The following is an 18,313-nucleotide window of genomic DNA, read 5'->3' as shown; positions in this document are numbered from 1 at the left end:
AGTTACATATAGTAGCTATGTATATATGTGCCAACATGAACATGTATCTCCACCCCAAGCTCATATCCTCGCAGACATATAAGAAAATGGCGCCAAATAGATGAATACATACACCTTGCTTAGCCATTTGCAACAAAATAATCACTTTGCACTAATATGTTGGTGGGGGGGGGGATACACAGAACTCATTGAGGTTGGAGGAACATTTGCCGTATAACAGTCTGCTGGTGAAGCCAAAGTTCATCCTGTTGTTATAGACTTGCACAATTATAATTATTACCCTACAACTGGTAAAGTGATGTATAGATAAACCACACAACATTATGAAAAAACAGTGCTCTTCGTGAGTGTGTTACACAAGTTTCACTTACTTGGCAGTCACATTATATGATATACTTTGATCTAGTATAGTTATGACGGTGGGAATTCCCAGAGAGATACTGAATCTGGGCAACACTGAAACACAGAAACAAATTATTTATGCGTGACATCACAGGGTTGTTATAAGGAATTATACAGCATGGTAACCGGAATCAGCCAATCTGAATGATGCATTCTGCTTTGCTCTGGCACACATTATAAATATATTCCCAACTATAATTAGATAATACTGTATTAAGTGATAGCCAGAGTTAGAATTACATTTATATAGGTTCACATCACATTTTGAGACATACATGGATTTATTGTATAATGACGTTGTCCAGTGAGCTAGATCAGTACAGCCTCCAAAGTCAACAATGTATCCCTCATAGTGATCCCCATCCATGCGACCAGTGAACGGCTGTTCTTACTGTACAGCCAGAGCTTCTGAAACCTGCAGGGTGCCCAATGCCGCTCAATAAATAAGTAAACGGACGTACCGTATTCTTCAACCGTAAACCCCTGGTTCACAGACCCACTTGATGCGGTCTCAGCCATGATAGAGTAGGAACCCAGAGTAGCCTCACTAATCAGCTGGAATTCCAGCGCCACAACGCCCCGCTTCGACACCTGATTTTGCCACTGGGTCATGCGACTCCCAGACGGATCCTAAAGGATAGATCAACAAAACTGACAATGAAGAAAAAAGTAACTACGATGCGTGTCTCCCTGCTGCAAGAAGGCAGCCCTGCCCACTGTTGTGTGGCGCAGTGTGTGACATACAGATGTAGCAAAGCTTACTGTCTGCGGTACCGCTGCCGTGCACTGTAATGGGACCGCAACGGTCGCTGCACTGGAGGGTTTAACATTGCAGGAGTCACATTCAGAAATATGGACCCCCTGCAGCTCACTGTTGGAGACATTGTCTAAGTCACCATGTACTTTTTCTTGTTCATCCATGGTGCTGGGAACAGTAAATCTTGCTATTTCTGTAGGTCCCATCTGCCTATCTTTACCTCCCACTGTAGTCACACAGTAAAACAGAAACCAATAGGCCATCTGACCCTTTGAGTTGATCCCTCCTACACAAAACTAATAAACACAGGGAGACTATGTGTGCAATCTTGGATGGCAGACACTTCCCCATGTACACCACGTACAAATACAAATTAAATCATCCATATAGCATCTATAAAATATGATGTGTTTTCAAAATGGATCGGAATCGCTAAAAAGAAAAGTAGATTCCCAATTACCCATAAATACGTTTTATCAGTTTATTATTATTTATTACTGGATTATTTCTACACACGAAATTATTTAGATTGGTCTGTTTTATCTCTTGTAAAAGGGATCAATGTAGTATAATTTAGTCAAGTGTTTATTTGATAGCAACATGAATGACAATCTAAATGTGAATATTCTACTGTCTATTTTAGACTTTTGTATTAAAAATATCAACTATGACGATTTCTCATTTTAATTATAATTTAAAAAAAAATGTTTTTTAAATGTTATTATAGCCCTATTATGCTCAATTTTTACAATAAAGAAGTTTAATATCATTGCTTATGCTTTTTTAATAGTACTGTACATGGGGCCTTTGACAGTCTCACGATACAGTATATATTAGTGGATATATTGTTTATTCACCGATACATTTTTTCAGATATTTTAGATTTGGATTCATGTTGCTTCTTTTTTCCATGTCCCATTTCGGTTCAAGTTATAGGCTTTCTTTGTTTTATTTTGTGGCAGTTTATATTCTGTTACATTTTAACAGTCTAAATGGGGAAGTGTCTGCCATTCATGATTGCACATATAGGTTCCATGTGTTTGTTTATTACTTCTGTGTTGTAGTATATATATACATTGTTATTATTTGCTTCATGTACATCTGCGATGTTGGGCGTTTACCCAGTTTATCATTGGCCCCGGTATTTCCCCTTCCCACATTCCTTGTTCCACCTCCACCTGGTTTTCAGGTGATGAGGGATCAGGTGGAGATTTTTAGGTGCCCTCCACCTGAGAGACAGCTATAAATAAGATGCTAGACACCTATACCATTACACTTTGACAAAGCGCCACAAAGGAAGAAACGAGTCAGATGATTGCTCGCCCTCTGTGGCAGGATCGTCTATTTTTGCTCCTGGCAACTTCCTTTAAAAGGACAGCCCTGTAAGCAGGAAGTTGCTGAGCAAAGTTCCAGTCCATGCTGAGTACATACAACGCGCTTACCTATTGTCTTCCTCGTTAAAAGACCCCGCTCTCGTACCTCGACTATCCTTGTCTTCAGCCTGCCTCGACCTCTGCAACCACAATGACTACACAACTCTGCTGCCAGCCCTGACCTTCACCTACGTCTCACTACTCTATCAGGAATCTGTCCCTCTGCCCGGGTCGGTTCTCTCACCTTCCTACCTCAGCCCTGCTTGCCGCTTCCTGGTTGAGACGGGCATCGTTACATATACCATTACACTTTGACAAAGCACCGCGCAGTGAGAAACCGGTCAGAGGATTCTTGTTTCCTTCCTGTGTGTTCATGCCATGTGTATTCATTAAACTTTCAATTTTACTATAGTGCTTCTAGCTGTATCATCATTGCTTCTCCTCATCCAACTACCTCTCTACTTTCAAGTGATTACAAGGCTGGAGCACGCTTGGAGGAACAATTTCTCATTCAAGATGGGGTACCGTGAGTACTTACTGGTCTCCACTGGAGCAGGAATTTAATTTCAAAGTTTTACTACATCTGAAAGAGCGTTAGGACCGTTCTGTGCTTACGTATTTTGGTGGGGACATGTTGAGTGAGTTGGACAGCCCGCCAGGGGCGCTTCGGTTGCAGGGCTTCCTCCCGGTACGGCTCATTCCTTATCTTCCATCTCCCATCCCTCCCTCCCTACCCTCTCCATTAGGCGTTGGGTTGCACGGAGGGTCTTTCCGTCACATATATCTGGCCCACTTGTCATTTGCCATGGATAGGTTACCCCCTATGTGATATTCATTATGGTTCCATCCTTTTTCTATATTTACATATAGCAGTGTTAATATGTACAACAATGTATCGGCACTTGTAGTTTTGGAGGCATCTATGATTGAAATTTTCCTTCATTTCTAATCCATATGACCCAATAAGTCTAGATCTCTCAAAGCAGTTTCATATTAGTTATATATTCTAGATGCAAGTCATTAGTTAATGTAAATAAATGTTCTTACCGATATATAAATCATCGAGTACTGAAAAGAAAAAAAAAATATTAATATTTGACATACCAGATGCCATAATCTTATATGTGTTGCTAAGCAATATAATGATATAATTTCCCAAGCTTGCTAGACAGTTCCTGTAAAGCCCTGGAGGTGCTGGGCTCTGTGTCCCTTTATTCTCTCTCTTAATTATCCAGTAACTCCCAGGCAGAATCTGCATCTGTGTCTATTTCCCATATCACCAAATATCTGAGTTCTTTCTTTCTCTGCACCCACCCCAGCCCAGCATTCTAGCCCTAAGAGGGCTGAGCATCCACAACTAGAGCCTTCAAACTCTGTATCCAAGTCCTTCCCTTGAGATTTCCATTGCAAGAGCTGCAAGGTTCTGGTTCCCATATCTGTCCCCGAGTTGGGTGGCTCTGGAGGTGCCGGCTCTATATCCCTGTAATCCACTCAAGAAAATCCCTGTAAAGAACTCACCTTCGTGAGCACTGGCTGCAGCTTGGAATTTAGGGAGATCAAACGTATTCGCACTGCAGAGAGGAACACATTGTGTTAATGAGCCCTGCAGACTGTACATGTGACGAGACCTGTGAGGTTTGGAAAGTTCATGCAGGATTTCATTTATGAAGAACTCTCATGTTTGTCCGTTAAAAGATCTCACGAATCATAGGAACAAGCAAAGTTCTCTCTTTCTCTCTTCCAACAGATGTAGAACTAAACTGTTCAGACAACTGAGGGGAAATGTCCCAGGATTTCTGCTGAGATCCTATTAACTCTCCTCTTTTGTAAATTACAAATCAGACTTTTACCATAACTTGTAAGAAAGGGACACCAGTGATAAGATTGTTTAATAACAAATATCTTACATCCCATGTAAATGTTACACCTCTGCTTTATAATTCAATATCCAGTGGCACAAAAAGAAAAAGATATGGTTAACTTGTGGCCTTTTTCATTTATGCATTGGTAAATAGTGCAAATTAAAAGACTACTCTTATGCATAGACCGCACACCCCCCCCCCCCACCACCACCACTTTTATAGTAAAAACAGAGCCCTCTCACCTTTCTGCCCCTTTTTGTATATTGGTTTGTCCAGCTGAATCACGTGAATGTCATTCATTACATCAATCACCACGCTTCTGCGCTCCAGGAGTTGGATGCTCTGACCAATAGCCTCAAAGGTAATGAAGACTGGTACAGCCACTGGCACTGTTGGAACCTTGGAGGATACAAAGATAGGCTCATGACGTAAACATGGTTCTCTCTTTACCAGTCTATATTTCCCCTAATATCTTCTCTTTATCAGCGTGTGTGGCTCCAACTTTCCACTGTCTTTATAACTGGGGCTATATTTCGGCTTCTCCCCTTGTCTCTCTCTCAGAGTACATGTTATTTACCCTAGTTTGCCTTTTCACGATAAAGCCATAAATTGGCTGCACCAACAAGAGCATTATAGCTTGTGGTGGAGTATTAATGTCCATTTGCTACATTATAGCATTAACGACGTCTTTTATCCATCTTCCCAATAACGGATATCAGATATTGGTCCTTCTATCAGACACAATGTAGCAAATGAGGATATTGGAAATTAACCGGAAACATCCACACTTTCCCCCCTCCTTCTCCAGTACTGTCTCCTCTTCCTGTGCGATTTTCATTACATTTATCTTTTCCTTAAAACAGGAATAAGTAAGAACATAATAACATTGTAACACAATGTGTCACTAGCCTCCTTTACTGTACATGTGTGCACACGGAATTACCACCAATGCAAGGTTTAGACATCTGTATTCCAATAGTGTCCACATGGGCTATACAGGAATGACACGTGGCACAGGATGACAGTTCTGGTATAATCGTTTTGTGTGTCTGTGGTTTTACAATATGAACTGGTCTATTTGGCAACAAAAGCCCATTCACCAAAGAATGTTTAAACTTAGCTCTCTGCTACCCACCCATACCACCCACCTCCCCCAACCACCCGATTGCCTTCTTGTCATATCACTCCCTCCCATTGGCACAAAACACTCACTTGGAAATCACTGCATTTGAAGGTGTTGGTAGCTGGGACTTTCTCATTGAAGATGGTTGTATTTTTTCCATTGTATTCAAGCAGAACATTGAGGTTTAGTGGTTTACCATGATCCACCAGGTTCACACATGCTGTAGTGATCTCTCCGCTCTTTAGCATAGAAGGAACAGACAAGGCATATTGTCTGCAGACAGAGAGACAGAACAGCTATAAGTGGGAGTCCATCCTTTGTACATTATGTGACAAGGAGTATCATCATCATTATCTTCATGTTCTAAAGCACCAACATATTCTGCAGCGTGGTACAATGGGGGTTATGTTATGTAACAGAGTTACGTATATTACATAAACAGAATGACATACTAAATAAGAACAAACAATTGGAAACAGATACAGAAGGTACGGGAGGGCCCTGCTAATGAGAGCTTACAGTCTAGAGGAAGTAATGGGCAATGTTGGAACAAAAAAGTAAAGTGGCCTCTCATTGTGATACAGAGTATGCCACAAGGTAGAATAGGTTCCGGCTGCACAGCTTATCCCATTAAGCTTTGGGGGTGAAGAAGGTAGGGGGGTTAGCATGGAGTTTAGATCAGCCATGCAGCAGATAGGGGTATGCCATATAGACTTCCTTGAAAAGGTGGGATTTCAGGGAGTTTTTCTATTTCTTAATGCTAGGGGAGAGTCTGTGCATGGTAGGGAATTCCAGAGAGAGGGATCAGCATGGGAGAAGTCTTGTAGGCGTGAGTGAGAAGAGGTAATAAGGCAGGAGGAAAGGGGATATCATGGGCAGAATGTAGGTGGCATTTAGGGATATATTTTGGAATCACAGCTGAGATGTAAGGGGGGCAGGATTGTTTAGAGCGTTTCTGGTCAGAATTAGGGTTTTAAATTTGAATCTAAAGGATGTAGGGATTTGCATTGTTGTGCAGCAGAAGTGGAGTGGTGAGAGAGGTAGATGAGTCTGGCAGCAGCATTTTGGATGGACTGGAGTTGGGAGAGGTGGACAAGTGGAATTCCAGCTAGGAGAAGGTTTCAGTAGCCAAGATGGGACAAGATGAGTGAGGGAATTAGGATTGTAGTTGTGTCATGAGTGAGAAAAGGGTGTATCCTAGTGATTTTGTAAAGAAGGCAGGACATAGCAAGATAGAGAATTTGAGGAATGAAGGGTAAGGCAGAGTCAAAGATGACCCCTAGGCAGCGAGCTTGGGATGTGATGGGATTGTGGTATTATCATTATTTTTTTAAACTTATTTTTGTTTATTGTTTTATGAAGAGGCAGGGGGGGGTGGGGAGTTACAGAATGAAGAGGATGGGAGGGGATAGAAAATACAGTACAATTATTGGATACATCTACAGTATGCATATCATATTTGGTTAAAGCATTTGGGGGATTTACATAATCCATTTTAAATTGTGGGTGTCTCAACTCTAGATCTGGGTGAGGGGGCATTTCCCTCTGATGCTGGGATAAACTTCTACTGGGTTCTACCTTTGGACTTGTTCTTATTATTATGAGGAGTTAATCCGGGAGTTAATCCTGGGACCCAACGCTTATGATATTTTGGGATGGTTTGGTATAGAATGGCGGTTAGTTTTTCCATTAATATTACTTCATTTGTTGTGTTAGCAAGATGGGTCATTGAGGGCAGTCTAATCATCCTCCAAGATGCAGTTATTAAACAACAGACTACTGTGAGGATGTGTGAAAGGAAGGATTGGCTATGGGGATTTAAGTTTTCAATTGGTTTTGCTAATATCAACGCTATTGGATCCTTTGTTATCTTGGTTTCTAAAATTGATTCCATGAGATCATTGACCCGTGTATGAGTGTGTGTATATGGTATTCTTGTGTGTGTATGTATGTATATATATATATATATATAAAATCAAAAAATAAATAGATGATACCGTTCTGTGGCTAACGAAATGCTTTTATTTGTGCGAGCTTTCGAGATACACTGATCTCTTCTTCCGGCGATGTTACAATGAATGAAGCAAAAGGTAAACTTAAAAACAGTGTCTCTTGGAATGTTATCTGTGCTGTTCCTTCCCCCGGTGTGGATGTGTTTTTTGGCTAGAGGTGTCAAAAGGTTACTGAAAGCAAGTGGAAGAAGAGATCAGTGTATCTCGAAAGCTCGCACAAATAAAAGCATTTCGTTAGCCACAGAACGATATCATCTATTTATTTTTTGATTATTGAAGCTGAAAAAAAAAAACTCCCCCTACCTGACAACTGATTGGCGCGCGCTCCCAGGCTTTGTGGGCGTGCAGCCAGGCTCTATATGAGCCCGCCGCCAACGAGCGGCCATTCTTTCTGCCCAGACATCTGTTGGAGGGTAAGTACTCGCCATGCTGCGACCCCTCTGCTCCTTCCCTGCCATCCCCCTGGTCCCCACATGGCTCTCTACTCCCCACCGTGGCAGCTCTCCTGTCCCCTGCTCCTGTCCCCTGCTCCTGTCCATTTCCCCTCCTCCTGTCCACTGTTCCTGTACCAGTCCCCTGCTCCTGTCCCCTGCTCCTGTCCCCTTCCCCTCCTCCTATCCCCTGTTCCTGTCCCTTTCCCCTCCTCCTGTCCCCTGTTCCTGTCCCCTTCCCCTGCTCCTGTTCCCTTCCCCTGCTCCTGTCCCCTTCCCCTCGATCCACCGATCGCTGCCCAGGGCGGGTGGTCCCCGCTGCTGCAGCCCGGTTGGCGTGCGGGGGGGGGCCTCGGCCCTCACCCCTTACCACGTGCCTCCCATGCGCCAGCTAGCTTCATGACGGCGCAGCCGCTGCATGAGGAGGGGGGGGATGTCGGCCTGCCCCCCTACCCCTCCCCCCCCTGAGCTTCATGCCGCCGCGGGCTAGGGGGAAGAAGCAGCCTGCAAAGCTGCTTGGCGTCGCACTGCGGGACATGCCGGCGAGGGGAGCAGGGCAGTGGCGGCCACGGCGGGGCTGACTGTCCCCTGGGGTGCCCGCTGGGGGATACCTCGCCACGTGACTCCCACCCACCCTGCTGATTGGGGGGGGGAGGATGTCGGCCTGCCCCCGCCACGAGCGGGAGATGGGCGCGGGTGGGTGGGGGAGGAGCGTGGTGCTGGTCGCGGCCTTTCCTCCCCTGTGTGTGTGTGTGGGAGAGTGTGTGTGTGAATGAATGTGTATGTGTGTATGGGAGTATGTGTATGTGTGTGACTGTCAGTCACCCCCCAGTCAGTTGCCCTCCCCCCAGTCATTCACCCCACCCCAGTCAGTCACCCCCCCCAGTCAGTCACCCCCCCAGTCAGTCACCCCCCAGTCAGTCACCCCCCCCAGTCAGTCACCCCCCCCAGTCAGTCACCCCCCCCAGTCAGTCACCCCCCCAGTCAGTCACCCCCCCAGTCAGTCACCCCCCCAGTCAGTCAGTCACCCCCCCCCAGTCAGTCAGTCACCCCCCCAGTCAGTCAGTCACCCCCCCAGTCAGTCAGTCACCCCCCCCAGTCAGTCACCTCTCCCCCCCAATCAGTCACCTTTCCCCCCCCAATCAGTCACCTCTCCCCCCCCAATCAGTCACCCCCCCCCATCACACCCCCCCACTCTGTGTATCACCCACCCTCTGTGTGTCACCCACCGTTTCTCCTCTCTGTCTCCCCCCACACTCTCTCTCTCTCCTCCACACTCTCTCTCTCTCCCCCACACTCTCTCTCTCCCCCACTCTCTCTCTCTCCCCCACTCTCTCTCTCTCCCCCACTCTCTCTCTCTCCCCCACTCTCTCTCTCTCCCCCACTATCTCTCCCTCCCCCACTCTCTCTCCCTCCCCAACACTCTCTCTCTCCCCCACACTCTCTCTCTCCCCCACACTCTCTCTCTCCCCCACACTCTCTCTCTCCCCCACACTCTCTCTCTCCCCCACACTCTCTCTCTCCTCCACACTCTCTCTCTCCTCCACACTCTCTCTCTCTCCCCCACACTCTCTCCCCCACACTCTCTCTCTCTCTCCCCCACACTCTCTCTCTCCCCCACACTCTCTCTCTCCCCCACACTCTCTCTCTCCCCCACACTCTCTCTCTCCCCCACTCTCTCTCTCCCCAACTCTCTCTCTCTCCCCCCACTCTCTCTCTCTCCCCCACACACTCTCTCTCTCCCCCACACACTCTCTCTCCCCCACACTCTCTCACTCTCCCCCACACTCTCTCTCTCTCTCTCCCCCACACTCTCTCTCTCCCCCACACTCTCACTCTCTCCCCCACACTCTCTCTCCCCCACACTCTCTCTCTCTCCCCCACACTCTGGATCTCTTATTTACCCTATATATCTTACTAGTTCTATACTTCACCGAAATAACCTATACTGCTTTCTTCCAGATCTGACTCAAGCTTCACACGGAAGACATCGGAACCCCCCCAAACCCAGAAGAGAGGTAGGGAACACATCCCCTCCAATGTATAACATTGCGGGAATGAGCGTACCTGGACATTGAGGGACTGTGGATCAGGTAAGATCCCAGGCGGGATTGCTGCTTTAGATATTGTGAAGCGGGGACGTCCAGACACTGGTTAAGGGGTTCAGGAAACTAGTCATTCACACTAGGCTTTTATTTCTAGATCCGACATTTACGCACACACACACGTAACAAGGACTAATTGTAGTATAATGTAATACAATAAATACATTTATGTCAAAAACGAATGTTGTTCTGACTAGGAATTTATTAAATGTATTTTATTTATATATTTTATTTTAAAGCAGGGTTGGGGGCGGGACTAGGGTTGGGGGGCGGGACTAGGGTTGGGTACTAGGTGGCGAGTAGATTTTTTGGTTGGGCGAGTAGATTTTTGGGTGATTTGTCGAACACTGTGTATATATATATGCAAAAAGACAAATAAAACAGGCGCACTCCTAGTGTGTTACAGTATAAAAATAATTTTATCGGGCTGGAAAAATATAAAATGTACACTCATTAACAGAGCTTGAATAACAGCATGTATGAGAAAATCTCAAACCCCAACAATGCAGCACAGCAGCAACGGATTCAAACAGAGCATCCTTGGAGGATATGGTGCCACTCTCACTGCACACGTTGTTCAATATGATTTCCTGGTTCCTATGTGTACCTAATAAGGTAATTGCACCCTGTGTCTCACAATGCTGCTTCCTCCAGCTACAGGCACCCCAAGGAAATAGATTCCTGCACACTGGACACTTCACAGTATGGACCCAACATGTAACACTAAAACTCTGCTGCTCGAGGATTCAAAAGCTCACTCTTCTGCTTGCACTCATAAAAACAGCTGTGGCACTCACTGCTCACTGGTCCAGAAACACTCTACGCGTTTCATCACAGGGACTTCGTCAGGAGTTGTTTCATTGGACAGACAGGTTCCTTATATACTGAATAAATTAACTTGTGCTTTGATTAATAATATACAACAGATGGAAATACTCAACTTGCAAATAGATTTAACACATATAGTTGCTGGACAGAGCATAATACTAAGGTATCCCTACCTATAATTATATGTGAACAACATGAAACAAATAATACAGAATAATACGTCCACTCCTGGGAAGATTGGCAATTGTCTTGAATGTTTTCCACTTTTGAATAATGTTTCTCACTGTAGAATGATGGACTTTAAATTGTTTGGAAATGGCCTTATAACCCTTGCCAGATTGATGGGCAGCAACAATTGCTTCTATAAGATCATTGCTGATGTCTTTCCTCCTTGGCATTGTGGTAACACACACCTGGATGCTCTAGACCAACAAACTGCTAAAACTTCGGCTTTTATAGAGGTGGTCACACTTGCTGATGATCAATTAATCAATGGCATTTGATTAGCAGCACCTGTCTGCTACTTAGCATCTTAATTCCTATGGAAGCAGTAAGTGTGTACTTAGTTTTTCACACATGGCTTCTCCATTTTGGCTTTACTTTTGTTAAATAAATCATGACACGGTGTAATATGTCATGTGTTTGCTGTTCATCTGAGGTTGTATTTACCTAATTTTAAGACCTGCTAAGGAACAGATGATTGCTACTATGTCCTGATATGTAAAACCATAGAATTCAAAGAGGGTGTACTTTCTTTTTCACACCACTGTATATTTTCTGTGTGTGTGTGTGTGTGTGTATGTATATGTATTGCATGCACTGTGTGTTTAGGGCCGCAGAAAGATTTTCCGGGGCCCGAAATAGAGTTACGATCGCCCCCCCCCCCCATGACTGCGGTGTTGCGAGCTCCCTCCCCATTTTCCACCTCACAAGCCCCCTCTATTTCCCTTCCCGCTCTTCCCATGTATTTCTCTCCCCTCCATCTCACTCCCTCTCTTCCTCACTCACCCTCACTCCTCTCACTGTCCCCCCTCTATCAATTACCTCACCCTCACTCAATCCCTTCCCTCCACATGAATTTATCTCCCCTCCGTCTCACTGTTACTCCCACTTTTCCCCACTCTCTCCCCTCCATCGATTATCCCACTCTCACTCTATCCCCCCTCCTCACACTCATTCCCTCCCGACACAGAAAATCCCAACCACAAAATACATATTAAAAAACCCTACCCCCAAATACATATAAAAGCACCCCCACCCCCAAATACATATAAAAGAACCCCCACCCCAAAATACATATAAAAGAACCCCCCACCCCCAAATACATATAAAAGCACCCCCACCCCCAAATACATATAAAAGAACCCCCCACCCCCAAATACATATAAAAGCACCCCCACGCCCAAATACATATAAAAGAACCCCCCACCCCCAAATACATATAAAAGAACCCCCCACCCCCAAATACATATAAAAGAACCCCCACCCCAAATACATATAAAAGAACCCCCCACCCCCAAATACATATAAAAGCACCCCCACCCCCAAATACATATAAAAGAATCTCCAATCCCCAAATACATATAAAAGCACCCCCACCCCCAAATACATATAAAAGCACCCCCACATACATATAAAAGAACCTCCCACCCCCAAATACATATAAAAGCACCCCCAAATACATATAAAAGCACCCCCAAATACATATAAAGAACCCCCCACCCCCAAATACATATAAAAAAAACACCCCCAAATACATATAAAGGAACCACCCCCCCAAATACATATAAAATAACCCCCCAATCTCCCAAATACATATAAAATAACCCCCCAATCTCCCAAATACATATAAAATAACCCCCCACCACCCAAATACATAAAATCCCCAAACCCCAAATATATAAACACCCCCCCACCACCAAATACATATAAAAGAACCCCTGACTGGGCCCGTCTGCTGGTCCTATCGCCGCTGGGCCCTGGTTCTCCCCCAGCTGCTGGCCCAACTTGCAGCACCGGCTGGGCCCCCCACAGTCACCTGGCCCAGGACACCTGTCCCGGCTCTCCCCCCCTGCTGGCGGCCCTGTGTGTGTGTATATGTGGTGTGCATGTGTTTATATAATGTTTGTTCATTCATGCTGCATGCATCTTATGTGTGTATCTGAAGGGCAGTACAAAGGACTCAGGGTCATTCCTTAAGGTTGGAGGAAAGGAGATTTCACCAGCAACACAGGAAATGTTTTTTTTTACAGTAAGGGCAGTTACAGTGTGGAATTCATTACCCATGGAGACTGTGATGGCAGATACAATAGATTTCTTCAAAAAAAGACAAGGAAAGGTATACAGGGATATACCAAATAAGTAACATGGGAGGGATGTTGATCCAGGGAGTAATGTGATTGCCAATTCTTGGAGTCAGGAAGGAAAGTATTATTCCCCTTATGAGATATCATTGGATGATACGACACTGGGGTTTTTTGTTTGCCTTCCTCTGGATCAATAAGTATAGATATAGGATAAAGTATCTGTTGTCTAAATTTAGCATAGGTTGAACTTGATGGTCCTAGGTCTTTTTTTCAACCTCATCTACTATGTAACTATGTATTTGCTCTGTTATCATGTGTGTTATGTATTTCTGATGTGTGTACATACGTATATGGTATGTATATCTGGTGTGTTTGTTTTTTGTATTTGCATGTGTAAGGAGCTTGCTTATTGTATGGTGTGTACATGTGTGTAGGGTGCGTGTAGAGTGTATCTATGTTTGGTGTGTGAGCTGCCTGGTTCCTGGGCCAGTTTCTTGGGCTAGCCCCCCAGGCTAAAGTTTGTCAGCCAGTATATGTTGAAGTGAATTTCATAAGCAGAGTGGGCAGTTTCTGAAACTCCTTTATCATTTTATTTGGTAACACACAGTTGTTCTCGTCTGCAGGTCATTCCCAGGTTATACAGTAAACCATATGACATTTAAGGAGAAGCTCAGGAAGAGGTGATGATATACTAGACTGATTGTCCAGTTGCGATAGTGCAGAGTAAATGAGTACTTCAGTATTATGTGATATCTTTGTTATTTGGACTAACAATTGATATGATAAGACAAGCTTTCGAAAGTTTATTCACCATTCTCCCTGCTATTCCTTTCCTACATAATGTGCCTTAACATGTTATCTGGATTTTTACATGTGTTTAATCGTGGAACCTTTGTAAAATCAGAATTGCTTAACATTTTCAAAAATAACAAATAAACCGGCTCAGCCAGTTGCAAAAATCGTGAGTCAGCCTGCTTCACCTCTGTGCAGCTGTGTTTCTACTTCGTATCGGGAAGTAAACCCTAGAAGGTGCAACATAGATCTAAAAATGTAGGTTACAAATAGGACAAAACAAGAAACAAAGAAGTCCAGAGCAACATCCAATGTGACAAAAATACACAGTGAAATACCTATATATCTCTTGAAAAAAGGGTCATTTAGTTAACCCTTTGGCCAAAGCGTATAAGCCTGCGAGCCACTTTCAAGGCATGTCGCATTACAAATAGGACAGACAGCTCAAGATTGGAGAATATTGGAACCTTGTACAGTATATAGCCAACCTACAGACTTACAGGCACTTCCTGACTTTAATTATTTTAAGACTTCAATGTCCCCATTCCATTCCACTCATGGGAACATAAAACGTTGTGCTTCCTTTTGAAGTTTACCCAATTCCCATAGAGGATGCAACAGACAACAGTGAAGAGAGCAGGAGATGCAAGATACACAATCTGACAACGTACAGTATGGGAAGGTATACCATGTAATTTAATTATAACACAAAGCGTGGCTTCCTCACCCTACATAATGACTGCCCCTGATATAAAAAACAGACAAGACATTCCTCACTCTATATAATGTGTGCCCCAGATATAACACCCCAGGAGAGGGGTTTTATCTCCACTAGAAGGGCTCTGATCACTGTGTCCTTGCAGGGGGCTGTGACGGGTCATTGTGTCATCACACGAGTCCCTAATGTGCGTTTTCACACCAAACATACAATTGATCTCACTTACTGTATGAAGGCGGCAAAACAAAGATCAGAGTGGATTCGTAAAGGGCAGGGAAGGAAGAAGAGGGGCAAGAAAATAAGAAATATAAAGGAATAATGAGGAAGACAATGACTGCCCCTGATATAACACCCAGACCGTGCATTCCTCACTCACTATATAATGACTGCCCCTGATATAACACCCAGACCGTGCATTCCTCACTCACTATATAATGACTGCTTGCTAAGACTAATGTGCAGTGACAGACCAGTCTCTATAAATGGCAGTATTGATGCTGCAGGCAGGACTTATATGCAGTGACAGAGCTTTGTATATAAATGGTACAGTAGAGGAATGAGTTGCTGTACATGGATTTATCACTTACGGGTCTGATCTCCCTCCAGCGATGAGACACAGAAGGGAAACACTCAGGAGAAGTCTCCTCAGGCACATTCTGGCAGCGTATGAGACAATAGACACTTTGTTCCTCCTCCTACTGTACCTGCTCCTACTCCCTGACTTTATGCACCTGTGAAAGGGGCGGGAACCTGAATTATCCTCATGCTGATAAATTCATCCAATCCGAATCTAGCCTGGAACATAATACATCATGTCAATGATCTGGTCAGGTAGAGAAAGAGGGACGCTGTCATTGACCTCCATTGGGATGAGAGATGTTTGATCAGGGAGAAAGTGGCAGTGTGCACAGCAATAGCAGCAGTTGCTGTTAAACAAAGATGTGGTGTAGTGCCAGAGATGTGATCTTGTTAAGGAATAGCAGAGGATACTGTGGTACAATGTTGAGACACTATGAAGGAGTTAGTACTGGAATAGCAGGCATGCTACAGGGCAGGGTTAGTATTAAGAGCGCCCAAAGTGTCCTAACAAAAAGCAGTGGTACTATACTGGATTAAACATACAGTATATCTTAATTTATTAAACATTGGAGCAAAACAGGACCGCATTTCCTATTGATCTACCAAGTACACCTGAGTGCACTGATTTAATCAAGGTTTAGTGAATAAGCCCCATCGACTTTTAATCAGTTCCAGGTGGTTTTGCTTTTTCCACTTAGGATTTGTCCAGCATTCATCACTTAATGAGTTATTATACTTTGATATTGTTCTTTTAATTGTTTTTGTTATATGGTATCTGTATATACATTATATACAGTACAGAGATTTGATATCTTGTTATATCATTGTTTATTTGTTAAAATGACATCTGATTTATATATATATATTTTATTCTGTATTTTCCACATTAAATTTGAATGTATTCCTCTAGTATGGTATAGTATTGCTGTTTACTCATACATGTACTTTGAATGCTCTTTTTGGATGGGTGCACTCTTATATTGATTTGGCCGAGTACAATCCATAGCAAATTGTATTGCAATGCTGTGCCTAGGTAACTAGGAGCTCTTTAAAGAACCAGTGTACTCCACTATCCATACCCCTGATAAAGTCACGTGGACTATGACAAAACGCGTAGGGACCTGACTGTGTTGTGTGATACATCATCACGCTAGCATAAGCTACTGAGCTCCGAGGAACTCCGCTGGCCGCAGACTTTACTAGCAGAGGTAACCATCCATCTAGCACAGGGGAATCATCAGTGCTCCTGAGTGATTAACAAACACCCTCACGGGTGTCGGGAAGCGTTTGGTGACAACCCTAAGCCTATTACAGTATGTGGTTTTCATGAACTCCCCTATAGATTCTCTCTTTGGTATTGATATACAGCATTTAGACTGTTGGCCATCCAAGTAGGGTTTTCACCACGTCCACAATAATTTTGGACACTACTGAAGGTCAGTAAGCTTAACAGCCAACTACCATTACCCCCAATACCACACAAACTATGATATAAGATTTGACAATACAAACTTTGACATTCTTCCTAGGACATATATGTGGCTGCTACATGCTATTAGGGTCACATTAACGAATGGACTCTACCAATTAGACAGTTCTGTTTAAGGTTTTGCACCCTAACCACCTATAGGCTTACTCACACTTTGGCTAAAACTACTACCTAATTGCCCTAATAATTAGGCTGGTTAGATTTATTGTAGACTTAACTCAAAGTGAATCTACTATTTCCATACATTGCCTTGTTTCATTGGTGGCTTTTACTACTTATTAGTTAATTGCCTATTCATTCACCCCCATTATTTTATATATTTGTGCAATAAAGAATACATTTTAACAATAATCAATTTACCCTATTCTGTTTACCTGGGGGACCAAACCACATTCTGTTTTGGAGATAATGGTGTACAATCTGCGCTAGTATTACATTGGTCAAATTCTTTTGCTCATCATAGGCATCTGGTAAGTGCACACAATTGGGTATTCCTGTTTCACCCCATCTCTGGAGTGAAACAAATTTCGCTTTTTCTACCATTAACTGCTTGTTACCCTAGTTCACCCCAGATACCGCCCTGGTAGAACGGGTGGAACCCTTAATCTCTACACGAACAATATTGTTTGCAATCATTTGATTGAGGTGTGCCGTTTCTAGCTTTGTAATATCAGGAAGGGGAGATCCCCGCTCTCTGCTTATTGCTGCCCTTCCCTTCTTCCTTCTTCCACTGCTGCGGAACAACCCCAGCCTCAGGCTTGGCAATCTCTTTACTTGTACCTCACAAACATTGTGACACTTTAATTTAACACAAACACATCATCACAAGGAATGGCCTGATGGCAACCCCTGTTTTTGAAGTTAGCGAACATGGTGGAAGCTTCAGGCTCAAATTTACTAAGTGGTGCTATTTCATATGACTCCTTATGTCTAATGTAAGTGAATGTGCAATAAGGTGTTTACTGGCACCTGAAAGCGTTTTATGGAATAGCACCACTTAGTAAATATGGTTCTGAGAGTGAGAGCCACAGAGCTCCAGTACGTCAGGGATCATATCATTACGTTAGCTTCTAATAACGATGATGTTAAGTATGTCTTAGCATTATTCCCATCCAAACCAGGCAGGAGGAGGAGAGAGAAATTTCTATTTTGGTGGAATCCTCATAGACATATACATACCCAAACACTCACTCGCGCTCTCTTTCTCACTCTCTCCTCTGTATCAAAACACATATTTCAGGGTCTGGATAAGAGTGATACCACCCTTAGCTAGGATTTAACAGACATAAGATTAAGCCCATGCGTTAAGTCAATGGGGAATTTTGACCGTAAACCTCCCGATTGTCCGCTACAGCGGATTTGGAATAAGCCCCTATGTCACTGAATAGATCTCCCTGCATCTTGGGCTTAGTGCCGGCTCGGGGTGAACATGGGGCAGTTATATTAGATAGCTCTGCCTTACGTTATATAGTGAGGAGAAGGTAATGCAGTTAAAAATATACCAACTTCTAGTCAGTTGAGTGGAAGCTGGTGCAT

General features: G+C 43.8%; 1 protein-coding gene across 1 annotated transcript in view; it reads right to left on the bottom strand.

Moving 5' to 3' along the window:
• The window catches only part of LOC142502064 (ovostatin-like), a 68,378-nt gene extending 52,944 nt beyond the window's left edge, over nt 1-15,434 (bottom strand). Inside the window, exons 1-7 of the mRNA XM_075612871.1 lie at nt 15,297-15,434; nt 5,607-5,790; nt 4,637-4,793; nt 4,051-4,103; nt 3,580-3,600; nt 864-1,032; nt 372-456 (exon numbers count right to left, since the gene is read on the bottom strand). Of these exons, the coding sequence (XP_075468986.1) occupies nt 372-456; nt 864-1,032; nt 3,580-3,600; nt 4,051-4,103; nt 4,637-4,793; nt 5,607-5,790; nt 15,297-15,364 (737 nt within the window). The 5' untranslated portion in view covers nt 15,365-15,434. The remainder of the gene's footprint in view (nt 1-371; nt 457-863; nt 1,033-3,579; nt 3,601-4,050; nt 4,104-4,636; nt 4,794-5,606; nt 5,791-15,296) is intronic.
• Nucleotides 15,435-18,313: the final 2,879 nt, after the last annotated feature.

This window comes from Ascaphus truei, chromosome 8 (genome assembly GCF_040206685.1).
Source record: "Ascaphus truei isolate aAscTru1 chromosome 8, aAscTru1.hap1, whole genome shotgun sequence".
Classification (NCBI taxonomy): Eukaryota; Metazoa; Chordata; class Amphibia; order Anura; family Ascaphidae; genus Ascaphus; species Ascaphus truei.
This window is presented reverse-complemented; position numbering and strand designations above follow the sequence as displayed.